This window comes from Varroa jacobsoni, unplaced genomic scaffold (assembly GCF_002532875.2).
Source record: "Varroa jacobsoni isolate VJ856 unplaced genomic scaffold, vjacob_1.0 scaffold_1105, whole genome shotgun sequence".
In the NCBI taxonomy this organism is placed as follows: Eukaryota; Metazoa; Arthropoda; class Arachnida; order Mesostigmata; family Varroidae; genus Varroa; species Varroa jacobsoni.
Window position 1 is genome coordinate 97,210 of NW_019214007.1, and position 17,670 is coordinate 114,879.

Consider the following 17,670-nt stretch of genomic DNA (forward strand, 5'->3'; position numbering starts at 1 on the left):
AAGCTTGCCTAGCTTGGTTAAATTAGGCAGCACAATTCCGCTAACAACGATAGTTATTTCGAATTTAAATCGGAGAACAGGGTTTTGGAGATGAGGTTTTGCTAAATCACCTTTATTATTCAGATTACAATTTCGAATATATTAAATATCTCATTATTATTTTGATAAACACCACCCTCGTCGGCATGTTTGTCAAACTTAGTTTGTCACAATTACGTAATCATTATGAGAGAAAGACCGGGAAAGTCGATCTGTCTTACGTTCCCACGAAATTCTCTTTTTATCTACTTGTTGGTGTTGTTTGTTGCCATCATCAGTTCTATGTACAGATTGTGGTTGCTTCAAGCAGATATTTGCGAATTATAGAAATTATTTAAATAAATAACACTGTTTATAATGTATACTTACAAACATAGAATATCGGTCTCACTACTCAGTGCAACATCATTCTGTTCTGTTACCGCCAATAATGCTGTCACGTTTCATCTCATGCAAAACAATACATTTAGAGAGTGAAAGCCCCTAAAAAGATGGGTTTGTCGGAGCCTGGAACGAGAAAGAGGTGAACAAGGAAAAAGAATGTGACCCTCGGATAATTTTATATCTTCGCCTTTACAAGTGCAATGTCATCGATATAACTACACAATGCACGTACATGCATAGCATAGAAATCGCACATAAATAGACGTTCACGCGTATCATTAGCGGGGAAATTCAACAATTCAAATCCTTGGCAAAATGATGTACATGTTCATTTGCATCCAGTCTAACACGCGAAAATGAATGGAAAGATGCACTTATTAGGTGCACCAAACATACTTAGTCGTTGCGCACAACTTTGACGTTGTGTGCATGGTGTCCGCGCGTGCATTACAGCTTAGCTGCCTTAACATGGACGATTGACATGACCATATCAACAAAGAGTTGAACATTGCACATGTTAGTAATAGAGAGGAAGTATTTACATCATATCATGAACCGTTATACGTAAATAAGCATACGTGTATGTAGCAAATAGGAAGCAGAAGAAAGTGCACACGTCCACATAAAAGTCCCCTCTTCTCGGCACTGCACGTTGCCACGTCCACTGTATCACGCATGGCTCATACACTCATATACCACACAGAAGCAAACGATACATATCGATACGCAGTCTACACTCGCTCACGCCTGTCTATGTGTGCGGCATAGCAATTATATTGGGAATACTATAATCCTTTAAGCGAATTTTCTTTGACTTGTTTTTTTTCTTGTTAAACTTAACAAAACTATGTAGGAAGCGGGCATTCTCTTTCCTTTTTTTGCATGATTTTGTCCGTTGTGTAATTTACTCGTCAATATCGCTTGTTCTTATCTAGATCCAAGTTTTTTCATCAAAGCATTGCTCATAATACCGTTAATGCGTATACAATTATATACGTAATCCCCGCATATTGACGGCAGAATTTCTATATCGTACATATATATTATTACAGGTAAAAAGCTATTAGGTTGTCGTTATGGTTAGTGCTTCTACTATGACGTTCTAAGAGGTCTACATTTGGCTGGAGCTCATATCACTTCATTTACGAATACCTCACCGGTTGTAATTAGCTCTTAATTATCAGCGTGTTAAGACATGTGAGTTGGCAGATATTGGCTTTGTTTGTCAGGGAACAAAACGCCAAAGCTTGAAGGCATTTGGGAATACATACGTAACAACGTTTAGATGTTTGTATGTATACCATTCGTCAAAGTGTCAACCCACGATTGTACACATAAGTATTCTTGGTGTACAAAATTCGAAAACCTAATCATAATCGGCAAATTGACATAAGAGTCAATGTTTGTACAATGATTGAATTCACGTTAGATTAGATAAGTATTGGTGCCTTTGGATGAGTTTAAGATCAATACAAAATGGGGTTGATTGTAGAGGACCGAGAGCAGATGGGAAGTGCATCTGTTCCCTACCCTTTACTTGATCAACTTGTTTGCTATACGGAGCAACATAGTCATATTCACCCAGCGCTCAAAGTCTCCGACGTTGGTAATCCACCACTTCTTTTTTGCTCTCCTTCGCGTTCTATAGTTGACTGCCGCTGATGTAATAACGAACCATCATTCCATTGTATTTCGTAGCATTATTATGGGCTTTCTCTATAAGTATTTTGTGTTTGTCACGATTTTTTCATGCTGTCGTTGCCCGACGGACCTACTAAGTATTCTTTGGGATGATAATTTTTTAGGTCTTCGCTCTGGTCGATTTCAATTGGAAGTATTTAATTTGTCTGTTTATTGAGTTAATCGCTTGAGTCATCTTCAATTTCCTAATTTAGGCTTAGCTAAAAAAGGTTTAACCCTAAAATAATAGGGAGTTATTTGTGTTGTTGTTGATTTTTTAACCGCTTTTAACAAAAAGTGGTTTGAGGTTAAAGGTAATGTTTAGAACAAAACAAGGTCGGTTTTAAACGATATTAATCAAGTGTACTATGTCAACGAATGTGGAAAGCTTTCATCCTACACTGTCTACTTAATATTGAAGTAGGACCTGTACAGGACAATAATAATAGAAGAAGAAGTGGCACTGCTTTGCGGAAGATTGCTGCTGCTGATTCCACTCCTGCCAACTTGCGAAGGATGGCTCTATTTACTCCTTTGATTACTTTAAAGGTCAGATTGACTGCGTACGTTTCCTTCATCTCAGGTATCTCATTACTCTGGGGGAGTTCAGCTTGAGGCGTTGCAGGAGTATAAGTCTAAAATAAGTATCGGCTTTGAATGTCCTTTACTTCTGTTAAGTACTTGGGCGTAGCTATCTAGATACATAACGATGTCGTCTACACAGAGGTTCATCATAAAAAATGATAAACCACAAATACAACAAGGGCCAAGAGGTCAGGGAAAAGTATTCAGCTATCCTTTTCTGTAAGTCATTTGTCAAAAATTCAACTATGTAAATCTTGCTTGTTGCTTGTCGATTTCACCCTATTTTCAGCTCACAACTCCAGCTACCTCCCACACTATCGTAAACAACCATCTGAAGCTCAGTCTGTTTGAAATACTTCTTCACTCTGCCAAGTGGCAGTGAATTTAAGACTTGAAAAAAGCCTAGGCTCGGTGTGAAGAACTACCAAACTATCAGGCCATGAAGTAATTAAAGATCTGCTTTGCTGCACCTTTTCTCTCTGTCGCCTTCTTTTCCAGTCTTCTTATCTTTTTGTTGTTTCCCATTGTCTCCACATAACATCTCGATAAGTTTTTACTACTATTATAGTTTGTGGGCGCCCAATCGTTGTTGTTCTTCATCTTCGCTGGAGTATCTACGCGCGGCACGTTCTCTGTCCCGTTGAACTCTGAGGTACTCCCTCTGGTCTCGTAGAACCGTTTCGTCGTCCAAAGGAGGCGCTTGTGGCTCCATAGACATTACGCGGGCCGGCCGAAGGCGGACATCATTTGAGGCTAAATCGTGCTCATACGGCATCCCGGCTTCCGAAGCGAAGTATCCTGGCGTGTAGGGCGGTGGGGGCTCTTCTGGAACAGAAGTATGCTATTAGCGTGTGAACTGAAATTAGACGCTAGGAGTCCGTAGTGCAATAAATTTAGTGCGCTAGCGTAGGTCTGAACCTTGTTCATTTTGACTGAACTTTAATGCCTACAGCTTCACGTTTGGCTCCGTTCAATAATAACCTAAAAAGTGGAAATGAAGCAGTAATTATATAGTCTTCATGGTTGCTCACGAGTTGCTCTCCTTTTTCCCCCAAGTAGTTTGTGCCCTATCGTAAGGTAGTAACGTATTTTGTCGCAACGAAGTCTTTCAACCACTTTTTGAGTTTTTGATCCGTGTTGAAAGTAAGGTTACGAAGATAGTTGCCCAGTAAGGGGAAAACTGAAATTATCGGCACAGGGTTTAGAGAATATGGAAGGAAACTGCAATAAAACCTTTCGTTCGAAACTCAGGAATGACAATGTATTAACGGCTTCGCATTGTTATAGAGCAAGATAACTTCATTTGTCGATTTTGGATAACCTAATTGAATTAACGTAACGAAGCCAAATAAACGTACCAATAAACTGGCCGGTTTGTAAGAAGCAATCTCTAGTCAGTCAGGCCCTCGCAGTCCTACCAAACAGCTCTTTTGGATGAACAGCTGGTTAAAGTTTAGAGCTTAATCACCCTCTTTTGGAGCCATCCATATCGATGTTCATGTTGATATACATACACTACTTTCTACTGTCGGTGACAATTAAAACATCATCAAGACCGTTAAAAATCGGTCCCCGCGACTGTGCGATACTTGATATTGGGCAAATCTCAAGTTTTTGTGTAAACGACGGTCGTATGACTGCCGCGTATTTTTCATAGCAATTCTTGAGTTACTTATCAGCCGTTTGCCTTCAAAAGGTTGTCATCAAACTTATATGGTCTATGAAATCGGGGGCATCATCTAGGTCTCGAATACTAACAAATCACTCTTGAGTAGTCATTTTAGCGATAGCAGTATTAATGACTAATATCCGAGGCTGTTTCAGCAACGTTAACATATGCCAAAAATTTACGTTTCCACTGAAAACATCGATTTTTAAGAAATTTTTCTGAGGTTAGATTGCATTTTGAATAAAGAAAACGCTTCGAATTTTCTTCTAACTCGATAAAATAATGCTCACTCGAGCTACTAATGTGATGTACCCATTTACTTGGACATAAATTTTATGCATACGCAAAGCTTCGTCTTGGTTCACTAAACCGATCGAATGACTTTACCATATTCCTTGCGCATATATGGGGCAACCGTTTCCCTTTGGCACGGAGGCAACCGTTTTCACATTGGGTACTTTATCTCGACTTTTGATATGTGTACATAGATACGTACCAACAGTACCATGAGCCACAAGTTTATACTTGAAGGAATGGTATCGATCGAGACGGTCCTTGGCCTTCTGGACGGCCCGTTTCGTGGCACCACCTCCTGTGTACTTCATCTCGTGCAATGCCGTAGTATGAACATCTGGAATTGCCTGTGTTACCTGTAAGCCGAATAAAAAAGAAGCTATATGCTTTGGCATGTAGTCAGCGTACTTATTTAAAGAATCTTGTATGGATTAGTACTTATGATTTAGATATCTATCCAACAACTGCACGTGGCGCGGCAATAACAAACACCATTTATATATAAGCATATAATGTAAGTTAGAATCCTCATTTATTCGTAATTTGTTAGATATAAACAGATGATAAACTGACTGTAAGTAGAGTAGCATAAATATTTTGCTTTGGATCTTTGAAGAGCTTACTCTAGCTGAATACTGCATTGGCTATTAATCAAATGAACTGGTTTATGTCTAGAATACATTATTGAAAGCTACAACAAAAATAACAATAATAAAAGTAGTAATATAGATTTAGCTCTAATTAGTAAAAAAAAAAAAAAGATAAGTCTTTGAGCCAAAAGATGTGCACGTTACACTCGGTTCAAAACACTTCTAAAACTATTTTAATTAAGTTCAATTTAGGACCAGTCACGATTTCTCAATCTTTTCTCCCCTTAGCTCAAGATAGGAACTTGCTAGCTTTTTTTGTGCTGCCACTACTGCGTCTTGCTAAAATAATAGATGTAATCTTAGGTTACTTACTTCTCGTTGGGCTTCAAAGATGATCGCCATCTTGTGTGCCATCTCCAGATAGCTTTCACTCAATTTACTTAGACCTTCCTTCAAACGAATAAGCTTGCACGCTTCGTTTTCTTGCATCTTTTCGACCGCATCGAATTGCGCCAAATCTTTTGCCCTCTCGGCATCTGTTAGTTTTGTTTCGAGACTGTTCAATTCTTCCACTGAAGCTTTCTGCAAGGAAAGGGAAGTATTTTTCTTATTGACGAGGGCACGTCCGCATAAGCATACCCTTCCTCAACGACGTATCAAATTGAATGATACTTATGTACCTTCAACATACAGAGGCGCAGACACAATTACCCAGAAAAACAAACATTACATCTATAGAAAATTCATTGTAAAAAATGAATATACCCTTTATACATTTTATAGAATTACGACCTCTTCGTACTCTGATAACACAGGCATGAAATTTATAGTTTACAATACATACTGTGCCATACTGCAATACATTCGGTCACGTACATGGTTCGTCTCGCCTACAAAAGCCTATAGACTTACATATATATATTCATGCAAGTCACAACCAGATAATATTTCCCAAATTCAAAAATTGTGTGAGAGCTAAGGCGCGCCTGAATTTCTGTCACGCTTCGATTCTCTCCAAATGTTCCTATTAAAATCCTACAACAGAATTCGGTAAGGCGATGCTTCTGAACTGGAATGATTGTTTACTAGCTAACCTTGACGGCCTTTTTGAGCTCTTTCTTGATTTTGTACTCGCGCTGTTCTGCTTGAGCAAGCTTCCCCCGCGCAGCGTCTACCTGCCGTTCACCTTCCAAAATCATCTCAAAGTCATGCTTGAATGATTTTAGCTGATCTGCAATTGGCGGCACACCAATTCATTATACTCGACTCCGTATATTGTTTCGAACTGAACATACCACAGCCACGTTCGTAAGGTATAAATAGTAAAAACCACTTTACGGTTCAGCGACTACGCTAGCTTTGATATTTATGAGACGCAAATAATAATAATACCAATCCTTTGGGTCATCGAAAGAAAAATTAGTAACATGTGTTGATTGTTATATGGGTGATAGAATGACAGGAGGTCTTCACTTACCAAGGAAGTTCTTTTGTGAATCTGCCCAAAAAATGTGTAGCTCATTGATTTGCTCCATGACATCTTGGATTGCCCGATTTTCGTCCGTGTGCGACCACACCATCATATCTTGCGACACTGTAAGGGTCGCATATCCTTATCAGTAATAATATCTAAATCCAAAAAAAAATGTACATATGACGCGCTGTTGGTCGTTAGGTACGATGGTAAGAGAGATAAAATATATGTACAAGATGGATCATTTGTGCCGATTTTCCCTTATGCATTGTCTCTAAGGCTGTATCTAAAGAAAAAAAAAAGACATTTCAACAAGTTTTTTTTTTGCTACAATAGCCGTTCCTAAACGGTCATCTTTATGCAAAAAAAAAGCACCATTCACCGCGACTGCAGCCTGAGAGCGAGATCTAAATTATTGACTCGTAATTTTTAAAATTTTTAATAGTGTTCGTGCATCAAACGATATTAAGGCTCGCAAAAATGTCACCGTCGCTCAGATATGTTCCTATAAAATCGCAGCGAACAAAAGTCCCGTGAATGTTAACGGGCGCAAAATCCTAACAGATCGATTTCTATACTCCGAGTTATACGTCAGACATCGCCCTTAGGCATTCCCTCAGACGACTGGCTCCGAGCACAAAACGAACAATGTCTATGCCTGAGTTTTAACCTATACCACAACGTGCCCCTAAAATTAGAGGGCAATTACGTTACTTACTATGGGAACAACATCACGCTCTAGTTAGTTAATAATATTCTTCTCTCCAAAATAACCGTTACTTTCCGTATCAGAAACCCAAATCTGTTTTTGGAGATCTTTCAGCTTGTTCCATAAAGTCTTTTTCAGATTCTCCAAAAGACAACATAATAACGCAGATCATCAACTACGAATAATAAACAAGTCTTTGATCCGAGTTGGAATTTGCCTAACGGATCAAAATTGGTGAACAGGTACAGTCAAAACCTCGAAAACTATACACTCATTTTCGCCATAGTGTTAGAAAAAGCTGGTTCCCTTCTCGTATTAGGAAAGCAGACGAGAGCACGTCTGTATGTAGAACATCCCGCCAAGTCAATGCGAATATGTAGCTCTCGTACCCTGTACATATATACAGTCTTAATTTCTATTTACTATATCTAATCAAAAGTGTTTTTTTTTTTTCTGAGTTACTAGGACGAATGAAGGAAATAGCAAAAAATACCAACAGTTTTCAACTATCTATTTTTTTAGACTCGTCTGTTTCCGATGACGGACTCTTTTATCAGCGACCCTTCTATTTGATAGAAGTATTTCTGTTGCTTACTGAGCAAATGAGGTAATCGCCGAGTTACCGACACGTGTATATTTGGCCCACCGAATCATTTGTAAGTGACACATCTGACATTATGCATACAATAAAGCCAAACGGACCGCCGCAAAAAAAAAGGGTTGATATAGTTGGCGCTATAAAAAGTTTGTGAACCAAAACTAACCAAGTGAACAAAACATGAAGACCCGTGTCCATTTCTTTATTAAAGATTAAAAACCAAAGAGTAGAATCAGTTGATTCCTCAGTATGTAAATGGATGGATGGCTGGCTGAAACGCCAAAATGCGTCAATAGAACCATAACCGAAAAATAAATCAACACAATGAAAAATAGGAGCACAGCTGTATATGAAAATGCCTTACGGGGTCGATATTAAGGCAGAGCAGGTCGCAGCGGTTGGACAAGATAAAAATGTCACCTGACAATATTGTACTGAGAACGAAAAAAGACGCTACGATATGCAGAAGAAGAAAAAAGTAGTCTAGAAGATCGCTTAGGATCTATTGACGTTGCGTATACGAGCATGAAGCGGCACGTCAATGGTTTAGGGCGTATCGTGGCGTAAAAGAAAATTCAAAATCTATAAACTCACCAGCGGTTTGCGCATTCTGGAACGATTTTAATCCTATACGCATATCTCTGATTCCGGAAATAACCAACGCCAGATCGGTGTGGCCAGAGTTAATCGATTTCAGACGGACTCCACTCCTAAAGTTACAGTATAGTACGTTTCGTTAATTGTTTGTATATAATAGTGTCGTTAGCTAGGAAAACTCAATTATTTCCAATCGTTAGCCTTTGCTGATAAGAGCGGATTTTAGCTGAAATGTCCAACCATCCTTCCTTATTGACGGATGTTAGAATCGTTTTTAGCAACAATAAAATGTAATTTCTCCCAAGATGATTTTACGTTGTTTATAAAGCAAAACAATATATGCCTTGGTCTACAACGTAAACAGAATATGTTAAGAGCTGTCAAATTTTAAGACATTGTTTTACCGTGATTATCTAAATTGTCCTTTTAAAAACAACAGAACTACCTTTCGGTTGGCTCTTTTTTTTTTGTTAGGTGAACGTATAACGCAGAATTTGCCAGTAGTGCCATGACAACGACCAGAATCAAATGTAATATTTTAAAGGTTTTATACAAAAGCTAGTGAAAATTGTTTTCAATTGATCTCTCCCGTTTCTATTTCAATTGAGCTTCAAACACTTGCTGAGACAAATCACGCTGGTTAACCGTGACACCAAAATCAACCAGGCGGGAAGATATAAACGTACTTGCAACGTGCAGACTCTTCAGCGGTTCATAGCTTTGTCTCGTGATATTCTCGAATAACGTAAAACTCAACTATTAGTTACATTAGTCCTCTGTGTTCCGAATTTTACGTCTGGTATAGCCATTAGGACTGCTATTAGACGACAGGATGAAACGAAGTGTGCATTACGCCCGGATTTCGAACTTAGATCAGAACGTGTCCCTGCACGAAAATACGGTACCTATTAAGCTATCAGGGAGATTTGCTAGATCGATCTATCAATTGGTAACGGTACCATACTAGCTGTGGCTGAATTATAACGATCAATATTCGAACGAGAGATTCCCGGACCTAGCGATGTATCCAAATTCGAAGAGGGCCATTTATAATTATTGGATATTCATATTAAATTCGTTACGCCACCTCCGAGCGAAATATATACTCGGTGATCGATGTCATATGAAGTTTTACTCCAAGAAAAAGGGAGGTAGTGTCTTCAACGCAGTTCTGATCCCCGGTGCCCTACACTAAAAGGGTTCGTCACAATGCCAAGTCTTTGAGAACAAATGTATAAATATTTTGAAAAAAACATGCTGAGCACACACTCTTTCAACTTTCCGGAAACGAAATAATGGTGTGACTTTAATAATTAATTATGATACTGCGTAGTCCTTTCACTGCCATAGCATTTGTTTGTGCAGTTTCCTTGGCGCTAAACATTCTATCGGTCCGCTGCGCAAACCCAATAATGATAGAAGTACGCCAGTACAAGTCCTAAGTAAACACGTAAGCTATTTATATACAGTATCGGTAAATGCAGCCGATGGCTCGTTTCTGAGTTCACGCAGTGGACATAACTGCTCTACAGCTCAATCCTACATACCATACGTATCTAAATTATACTACTATCTTCTAAACCTTTTCTATTTCCGTTGTTTCTACATTATTATTTAGATATGTTCAGAATGACGTACGTTTCGTAGACACGTATCCGTATAATGGTTTGAGATTAGTTTTGCTAACGCTGCTCAAACAGTAGTACATTTCACTCATTTCAAGTATGAGTGGTCCCCATCCAAGTTACACACCCGAAATGTCATCCAGTTCTCTTCTTTGTATGTGAATAAATTGAATGTAATATGTTTTTATTCCGTAAATTAATAAACACTTTTGTTAGATACACAATAGGGAAAAACGCCCAAAATATACATAAGCAAGCCATCGATACATGTGAACTTAGATCAAGTAAACTTACACTACACGTCATGGGCGTTCAGGGAGATCACAACAAAGTAATAACAGTTTTACTAGTAATAATAAAAATAGTATCGAAGAATACATATTTAATAGCTACATTTAATTACTAATCGATCTCGGAACTATTGTGAGCAATAAAATTTTATTTAAGCATATTCGATTAGAACCTACTCGAATTAATCAACCGCTTTCTATTCCGGATTCCCTGTTGTATCATATTATTATATATTAAATTAAACGCATCTTTAATGACTACCCTATGGCGTGGAGTTCAACAAATATCTTAACTTACCTTCGAATGGCTCTTGTAGCTTTATCCATATCGAATTTGGTAGGCCTACTGCCGCAGCGTTGAGAAGGGCCCGCTGACAATTTCTTTCCTATTGCGGCTTGTACCGTAGCGTGCTATGACGGCCTAATTTTAGGCAGTACACACAGGTACGGGCTCCAGTCGGTCAGTAGTTTCGCAGCAGCTTTTAAGCGATACTATTAGCACAGCTGTACAAAATACGCAGGCACTACCGGAGACGCCAGCATAAGCTCCGCCTAGACACGACAAAACATACAAGGAACACACACAAAAGATGACGACAGATGTTCATCGTGGGCCAAAGGGGGACATGCGCGTACGTATACCCTAAATCACTAGCTTCAACAACAGATGACGGACTCGGCACGAGCACCACACGAGCTCACCATATGCAGCAGTCGTAGAAAATCGATTATAAATAGAAGTAACACCCAAGTAGAAACCCACTGTGAGGGGACGGAAATCTTAGGAAGCAGACAATCCGAACTTGCCGTAGGAACTAGACAGGACGCGGCCTACTAAGGTTTTGTAACAAGGACATTGTTTGACCGAGCAGTTAACATCCGCTACATCTCAAGCAACTGACCGAGCAGGCGCTCTATCTACAGAAGTTTATTATCTCTATTCGAAATGGCAGTCAGAAAGTGTAGTAAGCCCTTTCCATTGAGAAAGGGATCGGTTCCCGAGTGTCTCAAGTTAAAGAGGTCGCAAAAAGTTGATTCTTGATGTATACCCGAATACCCCCCCCCCCCCCCGCCAGAATAAATTACTAGGTAGGTTTGCCACAAAGCGAATTCTCGTGCGTAGTAAAGGTTATGTGTGAGTCATTTATTTAAAAAATCTTCGATAAGCGTGGTATCAAGGGGGGTTCGCAGTGACCTCATCACCAGATGTGCTAACGATATATCAATGATATTTTTTGTTGAACGGAAACCGATAGTGGTACATACCGATATGGTTTTAGAATGCATCGCAGATCTTTATTGATTTGCTTTTAGCCTTATTTGAATAGTGATCACTCGAGTCGAAAGTCTACACTATGGGCTAACCATTCGTTGAATGTGTAGTATTGCATGATTGCAAAATAATAAAATTAACTAAATTTTTACCAAATCTATCGTAGCACCTCGTTTTACCCTGTACAGGTTAATAGTTTCGTTGTAGAACAAAGACTGTAAAAGCTGAACGCGCCGGCGTGCAAAGACACCCAGCTTCGGCATTTCATAGGTACGTATTGTATACGTATTTCAGCTTCGAGACATAGCAGTGTTCATGCAGCGTGTACGATCAAGCGCACGCTCTCGCTTTTTCCTATAAACGAAGACCTCTGTGCAAACTTTCACTTGGCCAAACCTGTTTTTCTAATCTGATTATAGAATGCTGCTCCAAGGCATCGTCCTTACCAATGTTTAGCAGAACATTCTCTCGTATCTTGACGTGTTTGCAAAAAGAATGAACGTCTTCGCCTCAGGATTCGCGGTTACGGCCAAGTCACCTATTTTAGCCGTCAGATCTACAATACCACACTGTATCAGTTCGCTGCCTTATCAATAATACTATTTATACCTCTATAATCTGTATGATTTAAATAATAATATGAAGAGAAAGGTCTAGCTTGGGTATATATATATGTCATAGTAAAGAATATTGTCAGTAACGCGTACGCAATCTTACAATTTATTAGCAAATATTGAAAAGTTTTGCCTATTCAGCTGTTTTGTGTCGCTGAAGTCGTCGCAATAGAAAAGCAGGCTATAGCTTTCGCCTCTAAGCTTGTTGCTCCCCTATACGACGAACAACGGATTCAGCGTCACCTTAACCTTCTAATCGATTGTGTTCAGCCGCCGTGCTTCTCCACAGCCTTGTCACTCTTTTTAGAGATTTGCTCGCTTTCAATGCCAACGAAGACCTTGTCTAGTTTTCTTTCAACACATGACACGCACGAGGTTCACGGTCGATATATATATATATATACGAGTTTATGTAAACCTCGCCGGTCAATGCGGAGTATCCATAAACTTTTGAGCCTGGTCTAATAATATCTCGCAAACTTTGACGCTGTTCATATGTCAGCAGGCCCGATGACGGGCGTACACAGCCAGGTCTACAGATGATCCTATTCAACAAACGCCTAGATACAATGAATCGATACTAATTGTTGATAATTAATAATTTAATATATTGTCCAAAAGATTCGCTAAATGATATGCGCAGAACCACGCTACGTATTTTGAATGCATCGTATATCCGGTAAATTTTTTCAATTACCTTCGAATTATGCTTACTCTGTAAATTCTCTAAACATAGCCGCATTCGAAAGGCCTTCGAACGAGTCGACAGCAGAACCCTAACACCTGACAATAAATTAGGATCGCATATTACTTAGATAACGTTATATTAATGTATTTAAATGTATGTAAAGCCTCATCTAAACTTAGACAATGCAGAAAGGAGGTTTTAGCAGTTTGGTCTAATTGTAAATTATTCTATACTGCATAAATAGGACAGCAATTCAGCCCTATTAACAGGACTGCATAAAAGAAAAATTAGATTCTTCTATTCAAAGTGTGTAAAGAAGACCTGCATAAGGATCTAGTATACGTATAAACCTTACCAGTATAACGTTATGTCTTTAGAAGTATATGAATTTATAAACAGAGTTAACTGTGCACCGAAGCTTTTGATTAATATTGGAGTTTGTACACGGAAGTATCTAGTAACTTTTCCAATAAGAACTTAATTCGTTTGATATTTAGTCTGCCAAAATATTGTGGTAAAGCAGGTTGAATAGAATACCTTTGACATGTGGCCTTAGTAAACGAAGAACGAATTTACGTAAATTTAAGCTGTCCTGAAGATCTAATGAAAAGTGATTGACGATAGTCTTCATGATCGCCCTGTAAGACCAACATTAACAAGTACCCCCAACATAATGTAGTAGCAAGCTCAACGTATTAATGCATTACATAGATAATCGTATCTTTTTTAACAGTGTAATAAGTGAGAAGAAGATGATAATTAAAAATTGTAGGGACGGTGCCTAAATGTTTTTGCGGTCGCTTGCAGTTTCTTGTGGTTTCTGGATTAACAACAGAAATGTGTGCGTGACCATGAGTTATCAGTACTTATTTTTATGCGAATTTTTATAAAGTCCTATTATTCGCACATGGAAACCAGCTGGCCAAGAAGGTCGACTGTAAGCTTTGATATAGCTCGTACATGACCTCAGCTTCTACGGTGAGGACATGATATTTTTTAGGACGCTAGAAAAGCGAAACAACGACGGAGCACAAGAAGCCAATTAGCTCGTGAATGCACCGCGTCTCTACGTTCGGGTCCGCCTTCAACCCGTATCATCGTGATGCCAGTGGCGGTTCGTTTCACACACGACAATATACTACTAATTAGGCAATCGTCCATGACTGAATTAGCCTTGTTCAACAAAGTTGCTCCAGTAAAAATTAGCTGAATTTACAGGTGGAGTTTTTCTTGTAGAAAAAAGTTGAACCATACGGTAACTTAACAGGCTAAACTGTCGCCTACGCGATTAGGCGTCGTGAGTCAAACATCTTGGATGCTTCCGATGGTTTCTAAAAGACAAAGAAGATTTCGCACTTGCGTGTTCGGCGCGGGGTGAGGAGATGTTTTCTCTTGGTCTTCTCTACGAGAGGTTAACAGGTCGAGCTATGATTTTGAAAGACTCAGACGACCTTTAAATGTATGGCAAACAAGCGTACCATGTAGCCGAGGCATAGGAGGCAAAAGCCTTTTCCATTTATCACTTAGGTGGACGTGTATTGTTTCACGGACGCAACCGAACAGTATGTCAGCTAAACAACTTCTATCTGGCACTTGCAGTTATTCTTATAGAGAAAAAAAAAGACCTTTAAAAGCGTGCGTATCTTCTTCGTAACAATGAGTGTCCGCCGATACCGTTTCGCTATGTACAAAAAAGCGAAAGAGCTTTAAAATCTAGAGATTGACACAAAAAAATAGCGATTCGGACAGGGCCATTCTACGAGTGTAGGCTAATAAATAATATAATGCATTACCCGGTATAGGGCTTTTGATCTTTACTGGACGCCCGGAATTTAGTCAACAATTCAAACGCGATCGACGAAAACGTTTACGGAATAGAACACTATTATCTACCACGAGTTGAATAGATCACGGCCATTTCCAAAAATAGAAAAAAGTTGGAAACAGACCAGTCGCTTATGAGTGGTGCCAGGCCTTAAAATAAGAAAGTCCACTACCAGGTGAAATATTGGTAGATATCTTTAAAATCAGTCGGTGAGCGTTGGCCAGTAACGGTTGTATGTAACACTCGTGACTCGCAGTTTTCAACGATTAACGTAATCATTTGACGAGCCACTTTGGTAAACCGCTAAAGCTAACGCTAACAGTTCCCGTTAATACGTCCTAAGACAATGACATATTTTTCACTGGACGTAAAATCAAAAAACACGGAATACTCTACTCGACTTGACAATTAGAAGACTTTTTTTCATGTGACATAAATGAATAGAAAACTTATAGTATAGAATTATAGCGTGCCCCTTATTGTCGGATAGACGTGCGCACGATTATCTCGTGCGATCCAGCTTGCACTACCGATTCCATCTCATAGCAGTTACTAGTTAATTCATACCTATTTGTACCAGCTGACGCTTATTTATAGTTTCTATTGCCATAATTATAATGATTACTATTATTAGGCATGATAATAAACCCAGTAGAAGCTGTGCCACGCATTTTTGACAAAACTAACCGTTACCAGTGGTACTTACAATGCAGACAAAGCTGCTCTCATAAACGAACGCTTCATTCTATGGTAAGATCTACCTTCAATGATCTAATGCTGTCGAGTTTTTTCTCGGACGATTTTTAGTCAGTTTTTTAGACAATTATTAGTTAAGCTGACAAAATTTTCGTACGCACGTATTCGTTCTCTATGACAGAGTCACTTAATCATATCTTTCGTTACGTGATATATATATATATATAGCTATTTAACGGAAACAATGTCCTTGATAGGTTTCTAGTATGCCAAAAAGGCAGTCGAATCAAATACACACTGTGACTAACACATTGGCGAATATTGATTGATAATAATCTATCCGTGTACAGGATAACCAACTAATACGTTTTCAAGTTTAAGGATAAGTTTTTATTGAATAAAAAATACCGGACGTAAAGGCAGCTTGTTGAGGCTTCGTAGTTGTCTGCGAGCCGAAAAGAACAACAGTGCACATCCCTGCATTCGAACTCATACGTATACTGTTATCTACGAGCATTACGGTTACCCTATATGGGAGCGTTCAAAGATCGTTACCCAAACGTTTCACCGTACACTCATTTCTTTTCGCTAGCCAACGAATCCAGCGCAAGCGATCCCTCACGAACCTTGCCAGCTCGAAGAAGCCCTCGTTTTTTCGTTACAAAGTCGAACTCCGCCCGACAACAAGTATATAAATTGAAGTATATTCACACGCAAGTAGCACGATGCAAAGCGTAATCCTTCGCAATCAGGTAGTAGCATGGAACAGATATCGGCATCGACAGATATGTAGCAAAAACACACACAGAATTAACATACGCTTCCTCTCACAGCTGACAACAATCCCGAGTGCATGACGCTGGCGCTGATGGTACGTCCGCTATAACACCTCGTCGTTAGCCATCTGATGTCTCGATTTTGGTTCCTTCACAGTTAGTGGTGGACCGATAGTTTGGGTACGAAAAAGCCGTTCGATGGGTGATCGACTTGAACGTTGCACGAAGACGAAACGCGGCAAGTTTTCGACTCTCAGCTAGCAGCCTTAGTCAAAAGAGGGAAGCAGCACTCGTGAAAAATGGTTGTCCTACCCAGGTCCTATCTCTTCGTCAAAATTTGTTTTCTCTATTCCGTCGAACCACGGCCTCGAATGTAACACAGCGTCAATGTTCGGTTGTAGCCTGCGTCGCCGCTGCTACTGTTGTCGTCAATTTTTGGGATCGCTTTGCTTCACTCGTACACACGCTCTTCTTGTCCCGATCTCACTGAAAAGTCGGGTAGCAGCAGCAGCAGCAGCCGGAAGCGCCCTGCTGCAGAAACCGGTTAGATGTCTCCGGAACGCCGACCACGCTCCTCAAACTACCCAGGGGTGGTTAGATGCCCAAAGTGGCCAAGAGCACGAGCACTACTCCATTGTTCAAAGGAAGGCTTCCTCTGCTTGATCGACCGACAGGCGAGCGGTCGAATAAACAATGGCTTGGCCGTCCTACGCTACCCTCTCCACTTCACTCTCCCATGAAGCTCATCTATGAGCTTTCTCACGAAGCGCATACAAAGCGAGATGGCGCATCGGTAGACGTAGATCTTCGAATAACTACCGACTACCAATGTGCGCATCCGTGTATAAAGCCGTGCCTGTTCCGAATGGCCTGTAGATCTGTTGGCTGCTGAAGTGATGCCCAGCGGCCTCTATAACCTGATAGGTAAGGCCAGAGAGGGACTTCAGGCAGGCATTAAATAGCTCGAAAGCGGTATTCTGCGAATCGAAGTCGATAGCTGTTGGAGGGAAAAGCAAAGCCAATGAGCAGCGCATCTCTGCGCCGCGTCCTCAGCAAGAAAAGTTCATATTTTCTATTTAAGTAAATTAAATAGGTGTACGTTTGAGAAAAGCAAATATTTACATTAAATATAAACAGATCTTACGCAAATGTTCAATCGAACAGGGAAACGCGAAGCTTTTTCTCTTCCGAAAATAGAGTTGCTATCAGTGACGCTTTTACTGAGCTTAGCTATGATAATATTTTAGGCGCATCCGAGCTGAGA

General features: G+C 39.7%; 1 protein-coding gene across 3 annotated transcripts; it reads right to left on the reverse strand.

Annotated features, from left to right (window-relative positions):
* Positions 1–82: 82 nt before the first annotated feature.
* Positions 83–17,061, reverse strand: LOC111266648 (uncharacterized). 3 transcript variants are annotated; one of them, XM_022844309.2, is made up of 8 exons: positions 16,257–17,061; positions 10,833–11,086; positions 8,617–8,732; positions 6,719–6,835; positions 6,336–6,472; positions 5,614–5,823; positions 4,854–5,007; positions 83–3,510 (listed from the first exon to the last, which is right to left on the reverse strand). In XM_022844309.2, exons 2-8 carry the CDS (start codon positions 10,859–10,861, stop codon positions 3,251–3,253), a joined length of 1,023 nt encoding a protein of 340 aa, XP_022700044.1. In that variant the 5' UTR covers positions 10,862–11,086; positions 16,257–17,061; the 3' UTR covers positions 83–3,250. The 3 variants fall into 3 exon arrangements, with proteins under 3 accessions (XP_022700044.1, XP_022700043.1, XP_022700045.1); XM_022844308.2 differs by having other exon boundaries at positions 83–3,513; XM_022844310.2 differs by lacking the exons at positions 10,833–11,086; positions 16,257–17,061 and having other exon boundaries at positions 83–3,513; positions 6,719–6,870; positions 8,617–8,694.
* Between the last annotated feature and the right edge of the window lie 609 nt (positions 17,062–17,670).